The sequence below is a fragment of the Theobroma cacao genome, chromosome 9, assembly GCF_000208745.1.
Source record: "Theobroma cacao cultivar B97-61/B2 chromosome 9, Criollo_cocoa_genome_V2, whole genome shotgun sequence".
Classification (NCBI taxonomy): Eukaryota; Viridiplantae; Streptophyta; class Magnoliopsida; order Malvales; family Malvaceae; genus Theobroma; species Theobroma cacao.
Genome location: NC_030858.1, coordinates 13,312,248 through 13,335,721, shown reverse-complemented (window position 1 = coordinate 13,335,721; position 23,474 = coordinate 13,312,248). Strand labels below are relative to the sequence as shown.

The 23,474-nt window shown below is 32.7% G+C and overlaps 1 protein-coding gene across 1 annotated transcript; it reads right to left on the bottom strand.

Annotated features, from left to right (window-relative positions):
• On the bottom strand, positions 15,123-21,926 carry LOC18589309 ((DL)-glycerol-3-phosphatase 2). Its single transcript, XM_018126981.1, has 6 exons — positions 21,714-21,926; positions 20,776-21,000; positions 19,613-19,673; positions 19,297-19,444; positions 18,029-18,108; positions 15,123-15,814 (listed from the first exon to the last, which is right to left on the bottom strand). Exons 1-6 carry the CDS (start codon positions 21,781-21,783, stop codon positions 15,682-15,684), a joined length of 717 nt encoding a protein of 238 aa, XP_017982470.1. The 5' UTR covers positions 21,784-21,926; the 3' UTR covers positions 15,123-15,681.

Genomic DNA, 23,474 nt, shown 5'->3' with positions numbered 1-23,474 from the left:
TTCTTATAAGATTAAAAGAAATGTTATTGGTCTATTCATCTACCATAACTCTATTGTAAGTCTACTGTGAAACTCTCTTAATTCTCTACACCACAACTTGTTCACCAAAAGAATTACTAGTCATGTCAACAAGGCATGGAAATTCTACTAGAGACCAAAAAAAATAATCATCATCAAGGTTTAATCACAGTTTTAGGAAGATCTTCAATAGTCATGAACAAAGAGAAAGGTATTTGTATCTATTTTCATACCTTCAAGTGATTCTTGGCTAGCCAATTGATTTTAATTACCTGAGCACACTAGAATTTCCATATTGAAAAAATCTCAGAGAACAAGGTTGGTTGACAATTTTAGAAATGAATAAACCCTATAATGAGAATTTAGTCAAGGTTTCTACTTAAATGCTAACACTACATTCATTAACAATGAAGGAAAAGCTTATATTTCCAAGGTCATGTTCACTACATCAATCATGGGAAGAGAAATAGGTATTTCTCCACCAGTAATCAATCATGTCTTAGGAATTCCTAATTTTGGAATACACTCGAAAAGTCTACGTAGTGAACTCAATGAAAATGACTTAGAAAATGAGTTCTTCATCTTCCCTTCACCAACACCATTAGAACCTTTTAATGTGAAATGTCTAGGCTTTCATGATAGAATTTTACACTTAATTTTGTGTTGGTTTTAAAGACTAACTCGAAGAGAATATCCATTTGTGAAAAGTGAAGATATGTTCTTCATGTATCACATCAAACACAACAAGCAAATCAACTTGGGTCATTTTATTATTAGAGATATGATGGAAATAATTGAAGGAAAAAATAAAAAATTAGTTCATGGAATGGTGATTAGTCAATCGATGGATGCACTTGAAGGCGACACTAATGCAGACTTAGTGATCAGATGTCGAAGTCAGAAGACTGTTAAAAAAGTAAAAAGGCAGTTTGAGTATCACTGGGTTGATGGGAAATGGTATCCTAAAAATGTGACACCTGCACAAGTTCTTGAACAAAAAGAAATTGAAACAGATGATAACAAGAAATTCATTGACACTAAAGATCCTTCTTTTCAAAACACCATGAACTCCTTGATTGCAGAAATGGACAACTAATTTGAAGGTCAAATAAAAAAACTACTGCATGAAAAAAAATAGCATAAAAAGAAGATGAGTTAGCTTAAGAAGAAGTTTGATTTGAACAATTGATCCTCAAGTCAATAAATCAACCCACTAGAGACAGATATTAATTTTTGGAACACATTTATTGTAACTCTTGAAATGTCTTAATTCTTAACTTTATTAGATGACTTCTATATTTCCATTTGCATATATTCGTCCACATGTTTCCTAATATCTATTGATTGACATTTTTGGCTAGTCATATGCATGCAATTGTCATGAATATCTTGTTTAAACTCTTACTGTGAATGTCTAAATGATTTATCCTTAAATGTTATCTTATCATTATACTAAACTTGTGCTACTAATGCTCTATTTTTCTATGAGGTTTTCTTCCCATTATTCCTATACGTTATTTTTTGCTCATTTTTTATATAACAAAAAAAAAGGAGAAATATTGTGAGTAAATTTGCAAACCTTAACTTTTCATTCATTATGGTTGGATTTTAAGAAAAATTTCAAATGTGCTTTTAAACTTTATTATAAATCTTTTTGAAAAAGCACAAATTCAGGGAGAGCTTTACTTGAGAAAAATATTTTGAAATCTTAAGTATATTTTTAGGGGAGTTTTCTTCAATCAGGAAACTTAAGTTTTAATTTTGTCATATCAAAAAGGGATAGATTGTTAGCTTTATTCTTATTTTGAAATGAAAAAATTGATTGAACTCAATGAGAGTTGAAAATGAATGAAAGATACCTTTGAATATGAAGAAAATCCTCAAAGAAGTATTAAAGTTGAACTTAAGAGAAAAATATATTGAAATGCTAAAATTGATTGAACATGCTTTGAATGTGAATGATCATGCTCTTTAACTTAAAAAAATATCTCTTAGCTTTTTCAAAGATTTCTTGTTTTCAAAATTTAAAATGCCAACCTAAGAATCAAATCCTCAAAAGAAAAAACTTGATTCTTAAATAGAAAAAAAAAAGGAATTTAATTCTTTATCACAGGAAGAATTGATTCTAAAGAAGGAGAAGTTAGTTTTTAAGCAAAGATCAATAGTAAAGAATCAGTTTTGAGAAAAGAAAAAGGCAGTTTTTGGAAGATAACAGCTTTAGGATTTGTGAAGAACCGATACCTCAAAGACAAAGAATCGATTTTAAAGACACAAAAGGTAGAAGGTAGAAATGCAAAGAAAAAGGAATGATTCTACATGGGGAGGATATTGGTTCTTGAAGCACCAAAACTAAAATTCAAAAACTTGGTGACCAAGGAAGATATGGTACAACTAGATAAGATTAGAGTGACAAAAATCAAGCTTAAATTCAAATTTTGGCATCAAACCACAATGAAAAGCTGACACCTTGTAACAGAAGAATCGATTCTCCAAGATTGCAAAGGTGTCACCTTTGAACCCAATTGTAGAAGAACCAATATCTCAAAAATAGAAGAATCGATTCTCTATAGACAGAAAGCTCTAAACAACAACTCAACAACAACAAAGAATCGATTCTACATATGCGACAGAATTGTGCAAGCTGGTTGGAACATACGATAAATGATACAAATTTCACTCCAACTGGTAAGAAATCACAAAAGCTATAAATACCTACCTTGGGGATGTTAAAGTAGGGGATTTTAGAGAGATTTGAATGATTTGGAATCATCTTTGGAAAAGAAAGAGCGAAAAAAACAAGAGAAAAAACTGTGAGCAAAAAGTTCCTATCTTTGAGCAAGACCAAAGCCTAAAGATCACATTTTTATCTTTCAACTGATCTTTCTTAAGCTTAAACCTCCCTTGATCATTCATATCTTTGAGAAAGCTCTCATCTTTCTGATCCTAAACTTCTTTATCAACTTTTTAGAGGTTTTGAGTTAGAAATCCACTAGAATCCACTGCTGTATTGGTTATACCTCCAAGTAAAAGGTATAAGGGTTTTGCTTGATCCTTTACAAGGCTGCATCTTATGTAAAGATTGTACTTGAACTTGAAAAAGGCATTGTCTTCATAGAGGTTACGCTTGATACTGCAAAAGGCATGTTGGAGAGGTTAAGCCTGATCTTGCAAAAGGCATGTTGTAAAGGTTATGCTTGATCCTATTGAAAAGGCAAGCTGATAGTGGATTCAAACTCCTTGTGATATCAACGGAGAAGACGTAGGCATTGGAAAGTCAAACCTTTATAAAAATCCTATTGAGTACTCTATTTTTTTGTTCATTACTTACTGACTTTATACTCTATTTTGCCGTTTCATTTTCTTATATTTTACTTCATCTTCAAAGCTTTTTGATAAAGGGGAAATTTTTATTTCACAACTAATTCACCCCATTCTTGGTAGTTTTACTTTAAGCTTATATTTCTAACAAAAATGAATTACAATGCTTCTCATGTAACTGTGCAAATGTATGTTCATATGAAAAAGAAATCTTGGTTGTGTAAATGCATGTGCTAAATATGTTTTGGATATTTGAAACATAATGATAAATAATGAAAAGAGACTTTCTTTGGTCATATGTAACATGAGAAATATCCCTATATGATGGATGCATGATATAAGTGCATGACTGTAAAAAGACAAAGGTTAAACAAGTTATTATAAATACAAAACAACATATGACAGATATCCCTACATGATTATTGCATGATGCATGATCGTAAAAATGCAAAAATCAAACAAGTTACAACATATAATGCCAAAACTATGTGTACCTATTTTGGGTGTTTTTTATATGACATGGTAAGAATGCATTACTTAGGGTTGGCTCTATAAGGTTTACTATATTCTAGGTTTAAATTAGAGGCAAAGCTAAAGGTTGTCAAATTTTTCCTTACTGTCATCCATTTTGGACTAGTAAGGTGCCTCAATCCTCACCCATTATAGGCTACCAATGGAAAGGGTTTAATCTGAGTTGCAGTATTTCGTGTGCCCACACGAAGGCTATGACCTCATGAGAGCAAGGTACTTTACTTCCTCTTAAAAAAGACAAAGCCTAGGTTAAAGGCTTATGCATGCAAGTGTTGTGTATGAATAAATAAAGCATAAGGAATATGAACAAAAATAATAGGAAAAATAAATTTAAATTAAAGGCTTAAGACAACAAATAACTAGCTACAGGCTAGACTTTCAAGAGTCCTTAGTGGAGTTGCCAAGTTGTCATAATGTAGTGAGCCCTAAAACTCAAGAGTTCGACTTAAGAGGAGTTGCCATCAATCTTTTTTGTATAGATGCGATTGACCACCTAGGTGAAACTTTTTTCCTAATGAGGTTCTAGGCTTGACGTAGGTTCATTAAAAAAATAAGTTTTGGTCTACAAAATAGATTTAGGTTTGGGAGTACAGTTACGTGTGAGGAAATTATTAGTACCCTCACAACGTCCATTTAATTGGTACCTAATTAATTATTTATTATCTTTTAGCCTCATTAAATATTTAATTTTATTTTATTCCCCAAAATAAAAAAAATTCTTTGATATTGAAATATTCCTTGAAAACTCCAACATTTATGACAGAATTCAAGAAAAATCTCACTTAGAAATTTTCAAGAAACTATTATTCATAACCTTCTTTAAATTCTATCGTTAGAGAATTTTTATTTATTTACATTTTCAATTGAAATAAACAAAAACTCTTTGATGTTGAAATATTCCTTGAAAACTCCAACACTTATGACAGAATTCAAAAAAAATCTTTCACCTAAAAATTTTCAAGAAGCTATTATTCATAACTTTCTTAAAATTCCATCATTGGAGAATTTTTATTTATTTACATCTGTGATTGAAATAAACAAAAACTCATTAATATTGAAATATTCTTGGAAAACTCCATCACTTATGATAGAATTCAAGAAAAATCTCTCACCTAGAAATTTTCAAAAATCTATTATTCATAACCTTCTTGAAATTCCTTCATCGGAGAATTTTTATTTATCATGTAAACTCCTAATTTTTAAATGTCCCAAAAAATAAATAGAATAAAAATAAAATAAAAATCAAAATAAAAAATAAAAATAAAGAAAAAAATCACCTAATTGGGATGAAAAACCCAAAATGAAAACCAAACTAATGGGCCAAGATTACCCAAATGAATTCACGTAGATCCAGATACCAAGTGTACACAGTCAAGAATGAGGAGCTCTATCTAAACCTTATTCAAGAAACTAGGAAAGTCTTTCTACTTCTCTTTTCCTTACCTCTCCCTTTAATCAAGATAATTTTTTTAAAAACTAAATTAATTCTCTTAGATCTAAAAGAAATCGAAACCCAAGAACCCAAAGCCAAAGAATCAAAAAAATATTTTTTTCTCTCTTTTGACAATTTTTTTCTATATTTTCCTCTCTCCCTCTGCTGATTATTTCTTCTCAATTTTTCTCCCTCCCTTTTGTTTTTTTTGACACCGATGCTTGTGTATATTTATAGCTAATGTGTTCTATTCCTTTTTGAATTGGTTTCTTGAGTTTTGATTCAATCTCTTTTTAGATTTTCAATTTAATCTAGGATTAAGATTAGTGCAAATATATCTTTATCCTATTCATATTTATCTCTCTTTTTTGCTAATTTTCATATTTGTATTTTTTATGGTTTCAAAATCTCAATAGACACCATGGACAAAATGGGTGTCTATAGGGTCAATCTCCATGCATGGAAGGTCGATCCCTAGGCTAAAATTTGGCTAAGTTGCATTCTGGAAATGGCCAAGATTGACCCTTGTCCCTGAGGGGTCGATCCCAAGAGCACCTAGACCATGAATAGCTTTTTGGAAGTTGTCAAGATCAATCCCCATTCATTAAAAGGTCAATTTTAAGACATATCAACAAAAAATTGAAACCCAAAACCTCCAAAATCCAAGCGACTCTCATTTTTTTCATTTCTTTTTGTTATTCCTTTCATTTTCTCTCAAATTTATCACCTCTTAAGACCTTTAAACTCCCTATCAAACCTTAATTTTCAAGAGCTAAGGGTAAGGATTTCTAGCTCGTAAACCTCTCTTAAATATGGGTTTCAAGTTTTTAATTTTTATTTCTTTTTTTGAACCCAAATTTTTGACTTAGGTTTTCAAATTCTTATTAGAATCCTAGTGTAAAAGCTTACCAAGGTAAGGCACAGTGCAAGTTAAGTTGTATGTGCGATGGGGATGAGTTTTGGAAGAAAAGTTGAAGAAAATCTTTAGATTTAAACATGGATTAGTTAGAGTTTGAAATGGGTATTCAATGTATTATGAATTTATTATGGTTTTATGAAGATTTTAATGATTACTCATCATTTTAGCTGCTGTTGAAGGCTTAAACCCTCCAAGGTGAAGTAGGGGTTGGTTGGTGGTGAAAGCTTGGGAAGAGCACTCTCAATTTATGAGTAGATGTGTAGTTTTATAAATTATTTGATGTACACCACTAAACATATTTAAATGCATTTGGAAGTTGATCATGAAAGTAAAAGAGTGACCGCTTGATTTGTTGTGATGTCAAATGGTTTTAGAAATGTTGATTTGTAATATAAGTATACGTAAATATGGATGTTACATATTAGTTTTTAAATAGGGAACAAGCTTTTATTTGTTTGGAAATTTCATTTCAAATGTGTGATGCATAACTCACATGTGCTTTGGATGATGGAAACTATTTGGATATCACTATATGAGATGTTTGGTTGCATATGGATTGAATTGGTTGTTATCACTTGTGAAATTTGTAAGTTAACTAATTTTGGATTATATTGGTGTTGTGGATTATATGCACTAGCATGTTTGGAATCATATGCCTTAGCTTATTTAGAATTATATGCTATAGTGTCCCGGTCCTAGAGGGGAGCCATGTGAATCCCACATCGAAGAAAATATGTGCTCCCAACGGGCAGAGCCATATGTTCCACATCAAAGAGAAGCTTTCAATAGGGAGCCAAGGGAAGATGTCATGGTCTTAAAGAGAAGCCATAAATCCCATATTGACTGTGTACTAAAATGCTACTGGGCATTTAATGGTTCACACTGTTGGGATGAGCCCTGTAGTCAAACTGTTGGGATGAGCCCTGCAGTCAATTGGGATTGGTTAAGGCTTAATTCCAATCATGCAATAATATCATTCATGTTGAATGATTAGAGATTTTTTTTCATCTATAAGACATCAATTATAATGAGTTATAAGTCTAATTGGCTGAAGTCCATGAGATTAATATGCCTTGTAAGGGAACTGTAATGGGTTGTAGTTATGAGATCCTTATCCATCAAAGCATAATCTTAAAATGTTACTGGTCAATGTATCATCGAGACTGGACATCAATGATGCTTAGAGACTGGTATAGTCAATGTTCTTTACCTTGGAAGTAAGCAATTGATCTTATAAATTAAAGTATAGAGATACTTGGAACTAGAATATAAGTGCTTGACTAGAAAAGCAAGTTCACTAAACATGACTCACCATGAGAAGTGGATTTGGTAATACACTCTAGTGTCTATGCAACACTTCTCATGTGACATATGTGTAAATACTTCTTAGACTTGAGACATTAGGTTGTCTTATACGTGAAATGATATACTTTGATTTCATCCCTATGGGTGCCTAACCAAGAATGCCAAAACAGGATGCTTTTGGGTATAGTATGAAGCATGTGAAGGCAAATGAGTGGTCAATATAGGAATCATCACCTCAAGTGTTTTAGAGGACATATCCTATTAGTTCTTGGTTAACATTAGCTTATTGAAGTTCTTGGCCAAGGCGACATGGATATTATGAGAAAAGGTTTCATAACTCTCTATAAAGCTAATGTTATAACTGCAGGAACGAATATGGAGGTCAATAAAAGTAGACATTGTACCAAACTCTTATCATCTCCGGGATATATGATGAAGAAATGAATTACAGTGATAGATTGTACACTGAAAGGTTGTTAAAGAACCCTTTTACTCTCCTAACAATTGGGTGGCCATGATAGTCTATGAAATTGATTATTAACTAATTGATTGATATTTGTATTAATCAATTCCATTGCCAACATGTTAGGAACCTAATGGGTCACACATAATGATTGCATTTGAATTAAATTAAGAAAGTGATGATTTAAGTTAGACTTAAATCACATGCTAGGTAATTAACTTCTATAAACTTAATTAAAAGAGTTTAATTAAGTTTTAGATATAATTATAAATAGTTATAATTATAAGGCCTTGATTGCAAAATATAAAGGAAACTAATTTTGATTTTAATTTTCAAGGACTTAATTAAAAGAGTTCAATTAAGTAAGGGACCTAATATTATAATGTGTTATAATATTGAAGGCTTAATTGCAAAATTGAAGTTATTTTAACTTAACTATATAAGTCACCTTTTAACTATTTTCTACATAAGAGTTTTTCACAATTGAAGAAAACCTAGTTTTTCTAAGAAAAAGAAAAGAGTTTTCTCTCTTTGCCACCACTCCCTTTATGTGAAAGAGAAAATTGTTTATGAAGCAATTTTCAAGAAAGGTTCGGCTAAGATTGTGAAAAAAAAGAAAAGGACAATTGTTGTCCTCTTTACTAACACTAAGTATAGTTAAAAACTCCTTCTTTTGTTGAAGGTTCAGGTGCAATCGTGTGTACTACTATTGAAGGCCAAACACTTGATTGGCTAGGGTTTTGCTCCTTGTGGTGTTTACGGGGATTGCTTCGAGAAGTGCCATTGTGATTACAAAATTACTTGGCAATGTATCTTTCTAAATAATAATTTATTTTGTGCTTTTATGTGTTAAATATCACCAAGGTGATCCATGGGTGGAGGCATGTTTTGGTTGTTTAGTTAAAGTTTTAATTTTCTTTCCACTGCGTATTTTGAGCATGTCGTCCTAGCTAAATCCATCAGTGGTATCAAAGCCTTCCTTGATTTGATTTTAACACATTTTTATGTCTATTGTTATTAATGCCTTGTTGAAAAGGAATATGAAGTGTTCGGGTTTTGTTCTACATAAAATAGTAAGTTCTAAAGTTTTGCAATTTGTTCTAGTTATTTTGATTTCTAGATAGATTGTAATTGTAAATTTTAAAATTTATTTGTCATAATATTTATCTCATTTTAATGTCAAAATATTGCAGATTAACAAGTGCATGAGATGCACAAATTAATTTAGCAAATAAAGATTCGATCTCATGGCATTATGGTGTGATTCTAATAATTCGATCTCATGACATTATGGCATCTCACTGGGCATTTAATGATTCACACCACTTTCAACCTGTGAGACGCCTTTTATAGGACAAAACCATGAAATTATTGAGCCAAAACAAACAATACCTCACAACGGTTGGTGTGGATCGTGATTCATAGCATATTTGCAGTTGTATATGCACTATCATATTTGGAATTATATGCCATAGCATATTTAGAGTTGTTTATGCCCTAACATATCTAGAATTATATGCCCTAGCATATTTGGAATTGTATATAGCTTAACATATTGGGAATCATACAAATTCTTTGCATACTTGATTCCCATATCTCTACATATTTTGCTACATGTCTTTGTATGTTTAGATATGTGCCTTAGCACGTTTAGAATGTTGGTTTAATATGGTTGTTGGATATGCTTCGTATTCTTATCACCATATTTGGTTTCACATTTTATTGTGTTGGGTACATATTTAGAATGTTTGGAATTTGATTATAAATTCATTAATGATGAAGGAATGTTACTTTTGTATTATGTCCAAGTTGCTTTGTATGTGCTATTGAACATTTGAATTCTTTACATAAATCATATATGAATATGACTTGTACCTTAAAAAGGTGAAAATAGGAATATTGGAACAATTGGATGGAAATGTGGTTGGATTGGAAATCTAGAAGTGTAAGGATCAACCTATATACTTCAAAGGGTCGATCCTTAGCCATCATAACGTATGAATAGTGTTATGTTTTAGGAAGGATCGACTCTTCACCCTTAAAGGGTCGATCCTTGCAATGTTATGAACACTATTTTGGTTGTTTAGTCCTCAATTGTAGAATTTTGCTAAGGAATCTTAGATCGAGAGTCTAAGAACTTTTGTGCATGAGTTTATCTTTTACGATTGAGGTTAAGAATACTTTATTACCTTATGAATTTATTATTAATGTACTATTTGAAATTGCATAATCCTTTGAACTTCTCTTACAAACTACTTCGTCGTTTAGCTTGTCCCACCTCCTCGTGTTTGCTCATTGAGATTTTATATTTTACACACATGGATTATTTTATTTACAGATCAGTAGACATTTTGGGTGGCGTACTTGTAGAGTCTTCTGGTCATCACACTTGGTATGTCATCATGAAGGCATCCAATACATTCATTCTTTTGAGTCGTGTCGCTCTACTAGTCTTGTCAAACTTTAATTTGGGTTTTATACTTGCAAATACATGTTTATGGTTTGGACAATGCTTGGCAATAAATGCTTTACATATGAAATGTAATTATGCTTCCACTTATGTTTACAAATTACAAACTTCTAGGTTTGTTTAGAAATGCTACAGAACTTCTGATCCCACATGAGCATGTGTGGTGTTGGATTTTCCTAGTTGGATTAATATATATACAAATGAAACACAAATTCCAGAAATCGTGTTTGTTTTATCATCTTTTGAATGTTTGGTTAAAGGCTTGCTTGGGATAGGTGAGTTCACTTATCTACCCCATTTGTCGGTCATGGACCCTCGATTTGGGTCATGACATAACAGTTGTGAAGGGTTGGATTCTATCACAATTAGATATCATTAATGCATTTTTGAATGGAGATCTTGAAGAAACAATATATATGGACCTTTCATAAATTTGCTTGGAGAATATGGTTTCTTGAGATCAAAACCAATATCCACCCCTATGGACTATAACTAGAAACTAACAAAGGAATATGGTAGTTATCCTTTGAATGATGCTATTGTTTATAGATAGTTGGTGGAAAAATTGCTTATTTAAGCTTTACAAGACTTGATATCTCTTATGTTGTTCAAGTGCTTTCTCAATTTATGGATAAGCCCAGCAATGTCCACTTACAATGCTCATATGGTTATAAGGCGTTTAAAGAAAGCACCTGGGCAAGGAATCCTTGTGTCATCATAGTCCTAGTTAAAGATTCAAGTTTATAGTGATAGTAACTTGGCAGGATGTCATGATTCTAAAAGGTCTACTACTGGTTTTTAAATTTTCCTTGGAGAATCTTTAATTAGTTGGAAATCTAAGAAACAAAATTTAGTTGCTAGAAGTTCTACAAAAGTTAAATATAGATCAATGGCAACTACATGTTATGAAGTTATGTGGATCTTAATGATTTCTACTAAAAGACCTTGGTGTTGACCATAGCAAGGCTATCAAATTACATGGTGACAATCAGTCAGCAATTCAAATATGCAAAAATCCTATGTTTTATGAAAGGACGAAGCATATTAAGATTGATTGTCACTCTAAAAGAGAAAAGGCTTTAATAGGTATCATTATTCCCAGTTATCTCCATACTTCCTTACAGGCAGCCGAGTTATTTACACAACGACTTCAACCAAAACGGTTCCAATCACTCCTTGGCAAGTTGAACATTCTTGACATTCATGCTCCTCTTTAGGGGGAATGTCAAAAACTAAAAGCATGTGACAATCACATGCCTGTTTAGATGGAATGCTAATGTGTAAGTAAGTTTGTTATATGTTAGTTAGGTAGTTAAGCAGGGTTATTTTTTGTAATTTAATATTCTTTTTTCTTTTGTTAGCTTTTTGCTAATTTTACCAAATTGCTTCTTAAGCAGTATAAAAACAACCTCTATATACAATTCAGAATTAAAAATGATCAATAATTATTCAGTTAATTTGTTTCTTTTGCATTCTTGAATACAATTTTACAAATTCAAACCCAAATGAGACCTCTAAGATGAGATTAGGATATTCTAACTATGTCTTGGAGATATTGTGAATCTACATTCACTTTGTTGCAAAATTGAAAAAAAAAATGATAATTATAAGAGTAATAGTAATAATTGTAGTGTTAGTACATAGTTCAATAGTAATAATAAAAAAAGTAAAATAAAATGCGGGGAAAAGATGTTCCACTTAACCTCACCTTGACGAACATACGAATGGAAGTGGATAGAGGCAAAGGGAGGGGGACTAGTAGGGGCCCCACACCTCCCCTCCCCCCCTATGCACTCCTAAAAGTTTTAAATTTTTATAATTTTTCCTTGTTTATTTTTTAAAAAAAATTATAATTTTACTTCTATTTTTTAAAAATTTTATAGCTTCATCTTTACAAAAATTGAACTTTTTATTTTCATCTCCCAAACATGAAATCGTAACTCCGGCCACTAGAAGTGGATGCTCTCTTAAGTTTTTTATTTTAATTCTGTTACTCTTTTGTTTGATCTACAAACGGCATGCCTTTAAATTATAGATAGAGGTCTCTTGAATCTTGAGTTGTGAACCCCTTCTCAAGTAATGTTGGTTATCAGATACGAACCCTTTTCAGATGGCGTTGGTTAAGGCACGTATTTTCTGTCTGTTGATGACGATCGAGGGAGGATTTGGCCACAATTTGCACCACATTTGTCGCTCCAAATCACTCTGATTTTGTGGTCCTTTATTTGCTCCCTTGCTAGCCATTACCATTGCAAGTAATGATCGAGGCTTGACATTTTTTAGTAATGATTTTATGGCTTGACATTTTGAGTTAGACTTCTTCATAAATTTTACTTTTCGATTCAAAATTCAAACTATTACAGTTTGCTTCTGCAAGGCTTCCAAATTAGAAGTAATTGTGCCACAAAGTAAATAATACTTGATGGCATGGCAATGGACAACCAAAAAGTCGTCTTCTCAACTAGATTGAGTCCTCCCGAGGGTACGTACTTTATCTCCATCAATTCTTTCTTTTAGAACTTCACTCCATTTTTATTTTTTTAATTTATAAAAGTTTGTTTGGTTTAAAATAAAAATTAAAAAACTTGATTAGACGTAATAAAAATATAAAAGTTTATTTGAATTTTTTTAAATAATTTAAGGATTTATTTGTATATTATTCCAAAATTTTAATAAAATTTGACGAAGCAAAGTTTTTCTTTTTTTAACCAAAATAAAATTACAATAGCAAACTTTCACGCAATTTAAGTAATCCTATTATTTCTTCATTAATAAATTTGGGATTCATGTTAAAAGTAAATATATGAACAATTAAAATCCCATGCAAAGTCCACTTAAGAAATCATTTCCAGCTTTAATTAGTCTCCAACGTCTGCTATTTCCTCATTATATGATGAAAGCATGCAACTGTGAGGGGAACATATAGCATTAATAAAGTTTAAGTGACAACAAATTGAGGGGAAGCGCCATCCTTGAAATGAAACAAGGGCAATTAATCTAACATTACAACTCAGTCTTGGCTGGATTCATTTACATTATATTATATTATATTATATGCATTCTTGGATGGGATATCAATGTGGAAAAAGTTTGAAACAATGGACCCAACCTAAACAATGAGTACTACTTTCACCCTCCAATAGAAACTTGGTGCACTTAAAATGATAATGAAATGTCCTTTGTCAGATTTTCCAATTTGCAAGTCTAGGTGGTTTTCATTAATTTTTTGCCAAATGGAAATATCACAAGTCTAGGTGTAATACATGAATTTCATCCCCACTCTTTTAAAAAGATCCCAAGTCTGTCTCTTCATCAATCACCGTTAAAAATTAACGAAATATGCTATCTTAATACCGGGTGGACGTTCACATGGCATTGATTTCAACCTAAAAGCTCCAATGAGTCCCCTTTTTTGTCACGTGGACATCCAAGGTAGCAAATTTTGTCAAATTTTAATAATGGTTGATATAATGAATAAATTTGTTACATTTTAAAAATATCATGAACTCAAAAATTGAGTTTTAAAGATTGTAAATAAAAAATAAAGACATAATGCTTGAAAAAATCCTTAAACTATTTAAAAAAAAATTTAGGTATAATATCTAAAAAAGTTTTATTTTGAGTCAAATAACCCTTAAAACTAATGATTCATTTTGTCAAAATGCCATTTGTCATTTTATGCGACATGACGCTAAAGTAACATGTTAACATTTCCTAATTGATGATGATGTGGCATGCTGATATATCGTAATTGATTATGATGTAACATGCTAATTTGACATGATAACATAAACATGTGACATTTTTCATCATTCACGTTAACGCTATGTTAGTGTCATATGGATATAAAATAATAAGTGATATTTTAACTAATAACAATTAGTCAATCATTAATCATAAAAGTTTATTTGATCTAAAATAAAAGTGTAGGGACTTGATTGAATAAAATAAAAGAATAAAGATTTATTTGAATTTTCTTAAATATTTAGGGACTTATTTAAGCATTATGCCAAAATCTCAAATAAGTTCATATTCTTTTTGTATTCAATTAAACCCCTTATACTTTTATTTTGGATCAAATAAACATTTATGACTACTGATTGACTAATTATCATTAATCAAAATGTCATTTATCATTTTATGTTCACGAAGTGTTGAAATAACACTGACATGACATTAACGTGTAAGCTGAAATATATCACATGATCATTTCATCATATCACATTAATATGTCACGTAATCATTCATTACAACATCTCAACATATCATGTTAGTACCATGTAGTATAAAATGACAAATGATATTTTAATCAATAAAAAAATAAAAAAGACATTTTTTAATTTTTTATCTTATCTTTTGAAATGCAATCACATTTATTAATCAATTTAAGCAACATATGTCAATACAATAATAAATGATGTGTTTGACACTATAAATGTCAAACCAATGACAGATTTGTCTTTTGCAGCAAAAATTCCTTCACCAATAAACCTCAATTACTTGTGTTGCTTAGCAAAATACAAAAATCACTTCAATGAAGACATGCACGTCTACATTTGACTTGTCTTTAACAAAAAAATTTTTAAAAAAAGATAAATAATGTTTTTAATTGAAAATTTATCCTTTTAAAATCACATTCACACATGTAATTATGAAAAGTTTGAAGTGAAAATATGAATGAAATATCTTTATTGATCACGTATACATAAATCATTGCAGAGGACACCAATTTTGAGAGTTGGAAAAGAGTACAAGGTATGGTGGCTTTGGTTGTTACAAGGTCTCACATCCGTTGATCCATTCCACAACTAACGTTGTAGATGTGTGGTACAATGGTGATATATCCGACCAGACACGGTCATTCTTGGAAATTCAACCAAATCTACACCGTCACGTCAATGCTGTTACCACCTCTAGTGCGGTTCCCCATAACGGCAACCACCTTCAATCAAAAGCAGTTGTGCTACTGCTATGTCCATGTTACACCACTACTATCTTCGTTTCTATAGAAGCAGAAAAGGAGGGGAAAAATATCTCAACCACAAGCAAAGCAATCTGCTATAGAGATAAAGAATCACTTTCCATATTTATTAATGTGTATAAACCATAAGCTAGAGAGGATATAGATAATGCCTTAAGCTGGAGAATGATCAAGGTTAAGAATCAATTGATACAGTTTTTCTTCTGTTTGCAACAATGAAAGGTTTGAGGTTCATGAAGCACTGTTAGATTTCTGCATTTTCAAACGGAGGCAAACCCCACTCACTTGGGTTGAATTCTGTTAAGGAGCTCAAAACTTGGTCTGCTATGGCGTGGTGAGAGCTATCGAGCCTCGGATCTGGAACCATAACCACAGACCTATGCAAATGCCAAATAAAAGGGGGAAAGAACTTAGAGAGGTCAGAAGGAGCACAAGGGAAGCATTCAGTAGTACACGAAGCTATAGCTCTAAAAGATAAAAAATCATACAATTAGATTAAGGGCAGTATATCTTAACCACAAAAGAAACAAGCTAAATGCTTTGCTGACAGATGAATATATCAACTCATCAAGAACAATATTTTTAGAGGAACTTCAAGCCCCACCAGATAAAAAAAAATCCCAAGGAAATAATGATGCAGTAATTGTGTTAGACGACTGACTTTTTCACCACATAAACCAAAGTTCATCATATATAAGAAAGTAACAAGTTCTTTGAATGTGTACTTGCAAACAGATCAAAACAGTTATAACTCAAATCTAGTAATCAAGCATGGAGGATCTCTGGTACTTCAGCCAAGTTGCAATCCTCACAAGAAAATAAAATTAACCTCAAATTTCTTCCGCCAGGAAACTTCAGAGAAATGACAACAATCACACATCTTGCACATGCCTGTGCCACAGAGAGTTTATTTCCACAATCCTATACATCCATAGTGGAATCCCTAAGAGCCAGCAATGTCCCGTTTATTTAGGTCAGTCTATGTACAAAAATTTTAGAAAATTAATCATTGGTTAATTTGAATCACATGCATTTTCTCCAAACTCTCGGGCAATATCACCAATACACCACTCCTATGACCAAAATAAGATGCGTCAAACAATGGAATGTAACAGAGCATCTAGTTAATTTCAAAAATTAACATGATGATAAAAAATTATGAAGAATGCCACATCCTGTAGACCTCAAAAAAACGCCAAGAAATAAAGGCTTGGAGAGCGCACAAGTTTGAGCAGGTAGCCACTTCTTGATGGACTGAACATGATCTTATGAAGCTAGTTTTTGCGGTCAATAACCTACTAAAAACTATCTCATTTTGTAATAAGAAAGAAAATGATATAGCATTTCTGAACCAGAGGAACATGCCAATGATGTCTCAATTCATTAATCACTAGTATTATAAAACTAAAGACATATCCATTCGAGGCTGGATTGTGCGGAGAAACGTATCCAATATAGAATCTTGAACCCCTAGAAAGTGGCACTAATTCCTGTTTGATCCAGAGATCAAAAGCTGATATTTCTAAAACTGACTAAGCTATATAGAACCTGGTCACTAGACTCATTAAAAAGGAATTTTGTGCCATAAATTTAATCTCTAATAGATATTAACACTCACCTCCTTGCTAGTTCATGATCCTATCAATATATGCCATTTAATATTGAGCTATTCATCAACCATTAACTGACTAGTACCATGCATGCGTGCATCATTGCAATCTTACATAGATCTTTACTGTGAGAATTTTTGTGATAGAACAAAATCACAACCCTAATATTTTAACTGATTCAGCATAGAAGAAATTATGCAAACATGTCATTTTCTCCACCAAAAAAAATACAAGAAAAGTAGGTAAATAGCTAGAAAAAGTCTTCCTAACCCTAATAAACCAAAGGTCATCATCTATCATATTGGCTGAAAACTTGAACTATCAAAAACCTCCCACACTTTCCATAGCAATTTACGGAAACTCTTTAAATGAAACGGAACTGAAAAGCAGGACTTGTTGGGAAAACAACAAATAGTTTAAATTCAGTAGTGCATAAGGAAAGGCCATGATAACAGGTAAAATGTGATTGTTATCAGAAACAAGTAATGTATGTTAAATGCTGCACAGACAGGAGGAAAGCAAAACAATAACTAAAGCTGTCAAAATGTGAGGCAACAGACCACATATCTGCCCCAGGTATAATATCAGATATGATCGATTGGCAACCAAATTGTGCTGGATGCTATCTAGTGGGAGGTAGTGTTTTTTGGTCATAAAATATATCCTACCAGGTGCTAAATGCAATGACAATGTGAATCTACAAGATATTTTTACAGCATATACTTCAAAAGAATTGTCAGCATAGGAAGTAAAGAATGTAAGTGACCACGAATCAAGTGTGATAAATGCTAAACAAGGGGATAATACTACCAACTGTTCAACAATTATAGCCCTATGGAATGAAAAAATCTTATTTTACCCAAGATTAACTCAATCAGCATTAAATGAACATAAACGAACAGAAACTCAATAATTGAACTTAGAGCATGAAATGAATGATAACCCATTGTACTAATACATTAGTAAAACAAATTCACTTACATCCCAGCATTTTTAGCTGCAAGAGCTCCTGCAGGTGCATCTTCAAAAACAAGAAATTTCTGTGAATCTATTGGCCCACCCTGTTAACCCACAAATTCTCTATCAGTTGTTGCATAGCTTGATCTTGGACATTTCAAAGGCCAGATAGAAAGGTAGAAATTTGAAACAAGATGACAATTCAGCATGTTTGCAGTGAGAGAACTGGGGAGAAGTCAAAGTTGAGAGCAATTGACAAACTACTCTTCGAAGGAGAATAAAGTGAGTAGAGAAGCAAAACTGCCACTTATAGCTTCTTTTAACCACCTTTTAGTCCCTTTGAAAGTTGAGAGATTTTTGGTGAGAATTGACAATAAGATATTTGTTTTCTAATCATTTCTGAAATGAGATGAGCCTTGGCACAGCAATAAGGTTACTCCATTCATGTCACAGGTTAAAGCCATAGAAACAGCCTCTTTGCATAGCATGGAAATGCTACGCATATCTAACACTCACTAGATTCTGCAATGCATGAGCCCAGTGGGCTACGCAGCCCTTTTTATTTTTGAAAATGGCACTTATGTTCATGAATAACACATTTATATTTCATTCCTACTTTTGTCAAATTATTTTTTCCCTCTCCTTAATAGTTCTATCAAATCCAAACAAGCAGAGGGTGTAAACTTCACTTAAAATCACCTTCTATGCACTTATTTCTTATCACTTCTCTTCTCACATAACTAATAATAAAAGCATAATACCTAAAAAAAGTCCCTTGAACTATTCAGGAAAATTCAAATAAGCCTTTATTCTTTTATCACGTTCAATCAACCCTTTGTACATTTATTTTGAATCAAATAGACTCTTATAGCTAAAAGTTGACTAACTGTTATTAGTCAAAATGCCACTTGTCATTTTATGCCACATGGTGCTAACATGTCATAGTAGATGATGACATCGAATGCTAATATAGTATGATTACATGATCACATGGCATTTTCACCCTCCACATCAACATCGTGTCAGTGCCACATGACATAAAAATAACAAGTGGTGTTTTGACTAATGACAGTTAGTCAACTATTAGTCATATGCACTTATTTGACCCAAAATAAAAGTACTAGCTTAATTGAACACAATAGAAGAATAAAAGTTTATTTGAGTTCTTTTGAATAGTTCAAGGGTTTTTTAAAGCGTTATTTGAATTAAAAATAATCTTTATGTAAGTCCAATCATGTCTTATCATCATCAAGTACAGTAAGAGATAATACTAGGATAGATTTATATTATACCTCAAACCTTCTAGCTGCAGCAAGGAATACATCTGGTGATGGCTTGCCTTGTTTAACTTCTGGATCATCACCAAGAACAATATGATGCATCAGTTTAAAAAGATCACCATGTCTTTGTGTTTTTAGCTCAAAATGCCGCCTGTGGCTTCTGCAAAATACATCTAGGTAAGTGATGCTTGCATAGCCCTTCAATAGCTTAAGCAATTTCATTGAAAAAGAAAAGGATGGCAAAGATCATTCACGTGTGTATGTACTCCATGTTTATTTGTAAACAAAGAAACAACAGGGAATAAAAATTGGAAAGGACAAAGCTTACCCTGTTGCCAAGCAAATTGGTACTCCTTTTGCATGGAGGTGTTCAATCAAACGGCTAGCCCCTAGAATAGTAATTTACAACAACTTATTACTTAACTCATTTGCAGTTACAAGTAAGAAAATGAAAATAAAAAACTAAGTATATCTTCCCCTTTTACGGTCCAGTTTCACACATTCACCATCATCGAATCCCTTTTCTTTTACAAGATTTGAAATATTATGGGATATCTTTGTTACAATTATTAGGGGAAGCAACTTAAAAAGTGGCTGGTTCTCAGATGCAGAATCCTTAAAAGTAACTCCTCAGTTGTCCTCGAGCAAGAATCAAAGAATTTCTTTTCTCCATTTTCCTCCTTGTACTTTCCCACTTAGAAATTCTCATCATTTGCTACTTGTTCTTTGGTTCAAACTTATCATACGCAACTTGCTATCAAATAAAATCTGCTCTATCGCTTGAAACTATATTTTGAAGTAAATATTTATACAGAACACATTTGTGTAGAAATCAGATGGTTATGATTGATTTAGTGGCTTCAACAATAACAACAATCTAAGCCTTGGTGGTAGCTCTATAGCTCGAAAAATCTTTTTATAAAAACAGAATCAAAAAGAATTTTATCATAGTGATGTTTGATAATAAGGTGTTCAAGACAGCTAAAAACTAACATGAAATATGTATGCAATAATACCTCAATAGTCTATATGCATATTCATCTTCCCATAAGTTTTTCTAAAAATCTTTCATTTGACTTGTGAGAAAATTCCAAAAAGCACAATATTTAAGCAATTTTCTTGATAGTGGTTTCTAACTGATAAAAGCAAAAGAAAAAAAATCCCTTACAAATTATTTTAATAAGAAATATCATCCTCACCCAAGGAAAAAAAGGGAAGAATCAGCTGTTGAACTTTAATTTTAAAAACAATTGAAACTATGATACGTAAGAGGGGAAAATTGCTAAAGAATCAGTATGGCCAAGTCTACAACTATTATTATCATTGCATTAAAGATAAGAAAATATTGTATTTCTCAAAATACATCTTTTGAATAGCTCTGATCTTTGTCTTTGGATTCATTATTATCTCCCTAAAAAATTAAACAAAGAAATTGCACAAGGTTTTTTATAAATAATTAACTGACAGATGTAATGTTCTAATAAATAATACCTGGCATGAGCTCACTTGTTGGAAACAATTTCTGCAGCATCGCCTCTCTTTCTACAAGGAAATCCTCAGCTGAAAGAGAATCACTGATCCCAGTCTCTTCAACAAAGACTCGAGCTGCTTCTATTGCTTTCTTCCCCATCATTTTTGCCTTAAGAGACCAATCAAAAGTTTTATTAAATCTAGCAAGAATAATTTCCTGGACTTCAGTGTAGAACTTCTCTGTATCTGCAGAATACAGTAGTATACAGTGCATGAGATAGTTTATTTGTTTCCTAGAACAGTTTGTATATACCTTCACCCCAAAAACCATGACAATGCAAGGATTCTATGACTAAAAAGACAGTAATATTTTTTGAATTTCAAGAAATCAAACAACAGGCAGAGATAAAAGGAACACCACTGTGGTTGCCATGTAGAAAAATATCAATTTAAAGCCATAAGCAGCAAACAATTAGAGGAACATTTGGTCATAGACATAACAATCGAGTTAAATGAAAGGAATAGCGTATGAACAACAAATCATAAACTAAATATATTATAATACTATAAAACCGTAATTGTGAGAAACGATTGCATATAATTGAGCAAATGTCAACAACAGAGAAGTATTGGTGAGACAACCATAGAAGTAGACGACGAGTTTAGCATCTGGTGCATTAGACTATATCAGCAGCGCCTGTGTCTAAAAATGCACGGGTAAATCACTACACGAACCAGAACAAAGCATTTGGATATTTAAGGCATCCAGAGAGTCATTGGAATCACTGAATCATTAATCATGTATTTTGTTCAGGTAAATTCCCCAATGCTGCTAATGGAACTTAAAATCGAAGCGAGGCCCTACCTTATAGACTGAGGATGGGGTGGAACATGGGAATTGAAAAAGCTCAGATGGAAAGAAAGAGGAAGACTCAGAGAGAATTTTGGGGTGGAATTACCGAGTAAGAGACCGTCCATGTCGAAGATGACGTGAGTAATGGCGAGTCTTTTGCCTGAAACAGCTGCCATTGAGAAATCAGTAGTGGCTTTGGCTGGAATTTTCTTCTTCTCTTTTCTGAGACTGCCCCTTGATTTGTGATTCGTTGCCCAACTAGTCAAGTTTAGAAAGGCTGCCTGCCTTGCCTTTGAGTGTGAGAAACTCGGAATCTAATTCCCGGCTATTTTATATGCCGCCAGGGTGGCAATGGCTACAAGTAAAAATCTCCTGCAACTATATCTATACCGTGTGCTCAATTTAAGGAAAAAAAATTTTTTAACCCTTAAATCGTATTTTTAGAAATATATCTTCAGATAATTTTAATTATTTTTAGCCACCAAAATAGATTTTGAGATAAAAATACCCTTAATGAGTCATCTTCATTGACGCGCACTCTCAAATAAACAGAAAATAAAAAAATAAATATGCAAAGAATTTACGAACATTTAATTTTGTGCAAAACATCTATTTTTTTGCGAAGCTTATGCAAAATAAAATAATATTGCATGAGATGATTTTTTAGATATTTCGGGCATGGCATTCATATAATTGGAGAAGAACCGAACAAGGGACTGGCCGTGATAAATCGAAAGCTTGGAGAATGATGTGAAACCAGAAATCCCTGATACGGTGGTGAATCAAAAGGAAAAAGATGTGAATCTGAAGTAGGAAATGATCATGCTATAACAAGCCATATATGACACGTTTGTGTGACAGTAGGGTTTTGAGTTTGTGAAACGACATGGTGGGAATGTGTGACACGGTATGGTGGGAATATGTGACACGACTGTGACACGGCAGGGTATAGAGTTTATGACACGGCATGATGACAATGTGTGACACGTCATGGTGAGAATATGTGACACGGCTGTGACACAACAGGGTTTAGAGTGTGTGACATACCATTGAGGGAATCTGTGACACGGTAGGGTGATAATGTGTGAGACGGCACGGTGAGAATATGTGACACGAGTGTGACACGACAGGGTTTAGAGTGTGTGACACGCCATGGTTAGAACGTGTGACACGGAAGGGTTATAATTTGTGAAACGACACAGTGATAATGTGTGACACGACTATGACACGGTAAGGTTTAGAGTGTGTGACACGCCATGGAGGGAATCTGTGACACGGCAGGGTTCAGAGTTTGTGACACTCTATGGAGGGAATCTGTGACATGGCAGAGTGATAATGTGTGAGACGGCACGGTGATAATATGTAACACGGGTGTGACACGGCAAGATTTATAGTGTGTGATAGGCCATTGTCAGAACGTGTGACACGGCATGGCTTGAACATGTGACATGCCATGGGTTGAATATGTGACATGCCATGGTCTGAAAGAAGGTAGGCAAATAACGAGGAAACCATTTGGACTTCCACTAAATGAATGAAATGAATATAAAAGGCCATTTCATTTTAATTAAATATTTTTATGAAATCGCAAACGTCTATGTGAAAGAAGTAAGAGAGTTGCATTCATTCCTCATTTTGAAAGGAAGTAGAGAGCTTGACTTCGTTCTTTGCAAGGTTAACTACATCACAACAACAATGTTGGTTATCAATGAAGAGGTCAATCAGTTTAAAATTAAAACTTTCTTCTATTCGTTGATTTTTTGCTGGGTTGGTTTGATATGTTGGTGTTTTTTGCAATTGTTATGCTTTGCTTAAATTTTTTTCTTCTTGGTTTTATGGTCGTACCAAAGTGTTGAAGGGGGTCTGC

Bases quoted from the DNA above. Each gene is read 5' to 3' on its own strand.
- LOC18589309 (XM_018126981.1), bottom strand. From the start codon at position 21,783: ATGGCAGCTGTTTCAGGCAAAAGACTCGCCATTACTCACGTCATCTTC. The intron at 19,674-20,775 runs GTATTATTTATT...TTACTATTCTAG, and splicing joins AACAAGTGAGCTCATGCCAG to GGGCTAGCCGTTTGATTGAA. The intron at 19,445-19,612 runs GTAAGCTTTGTC...TGTATTTTGCAG, and splicing joins CCAATTTGCTTGGCAACAGG to AAGCCACAGGCGGCATTTTG.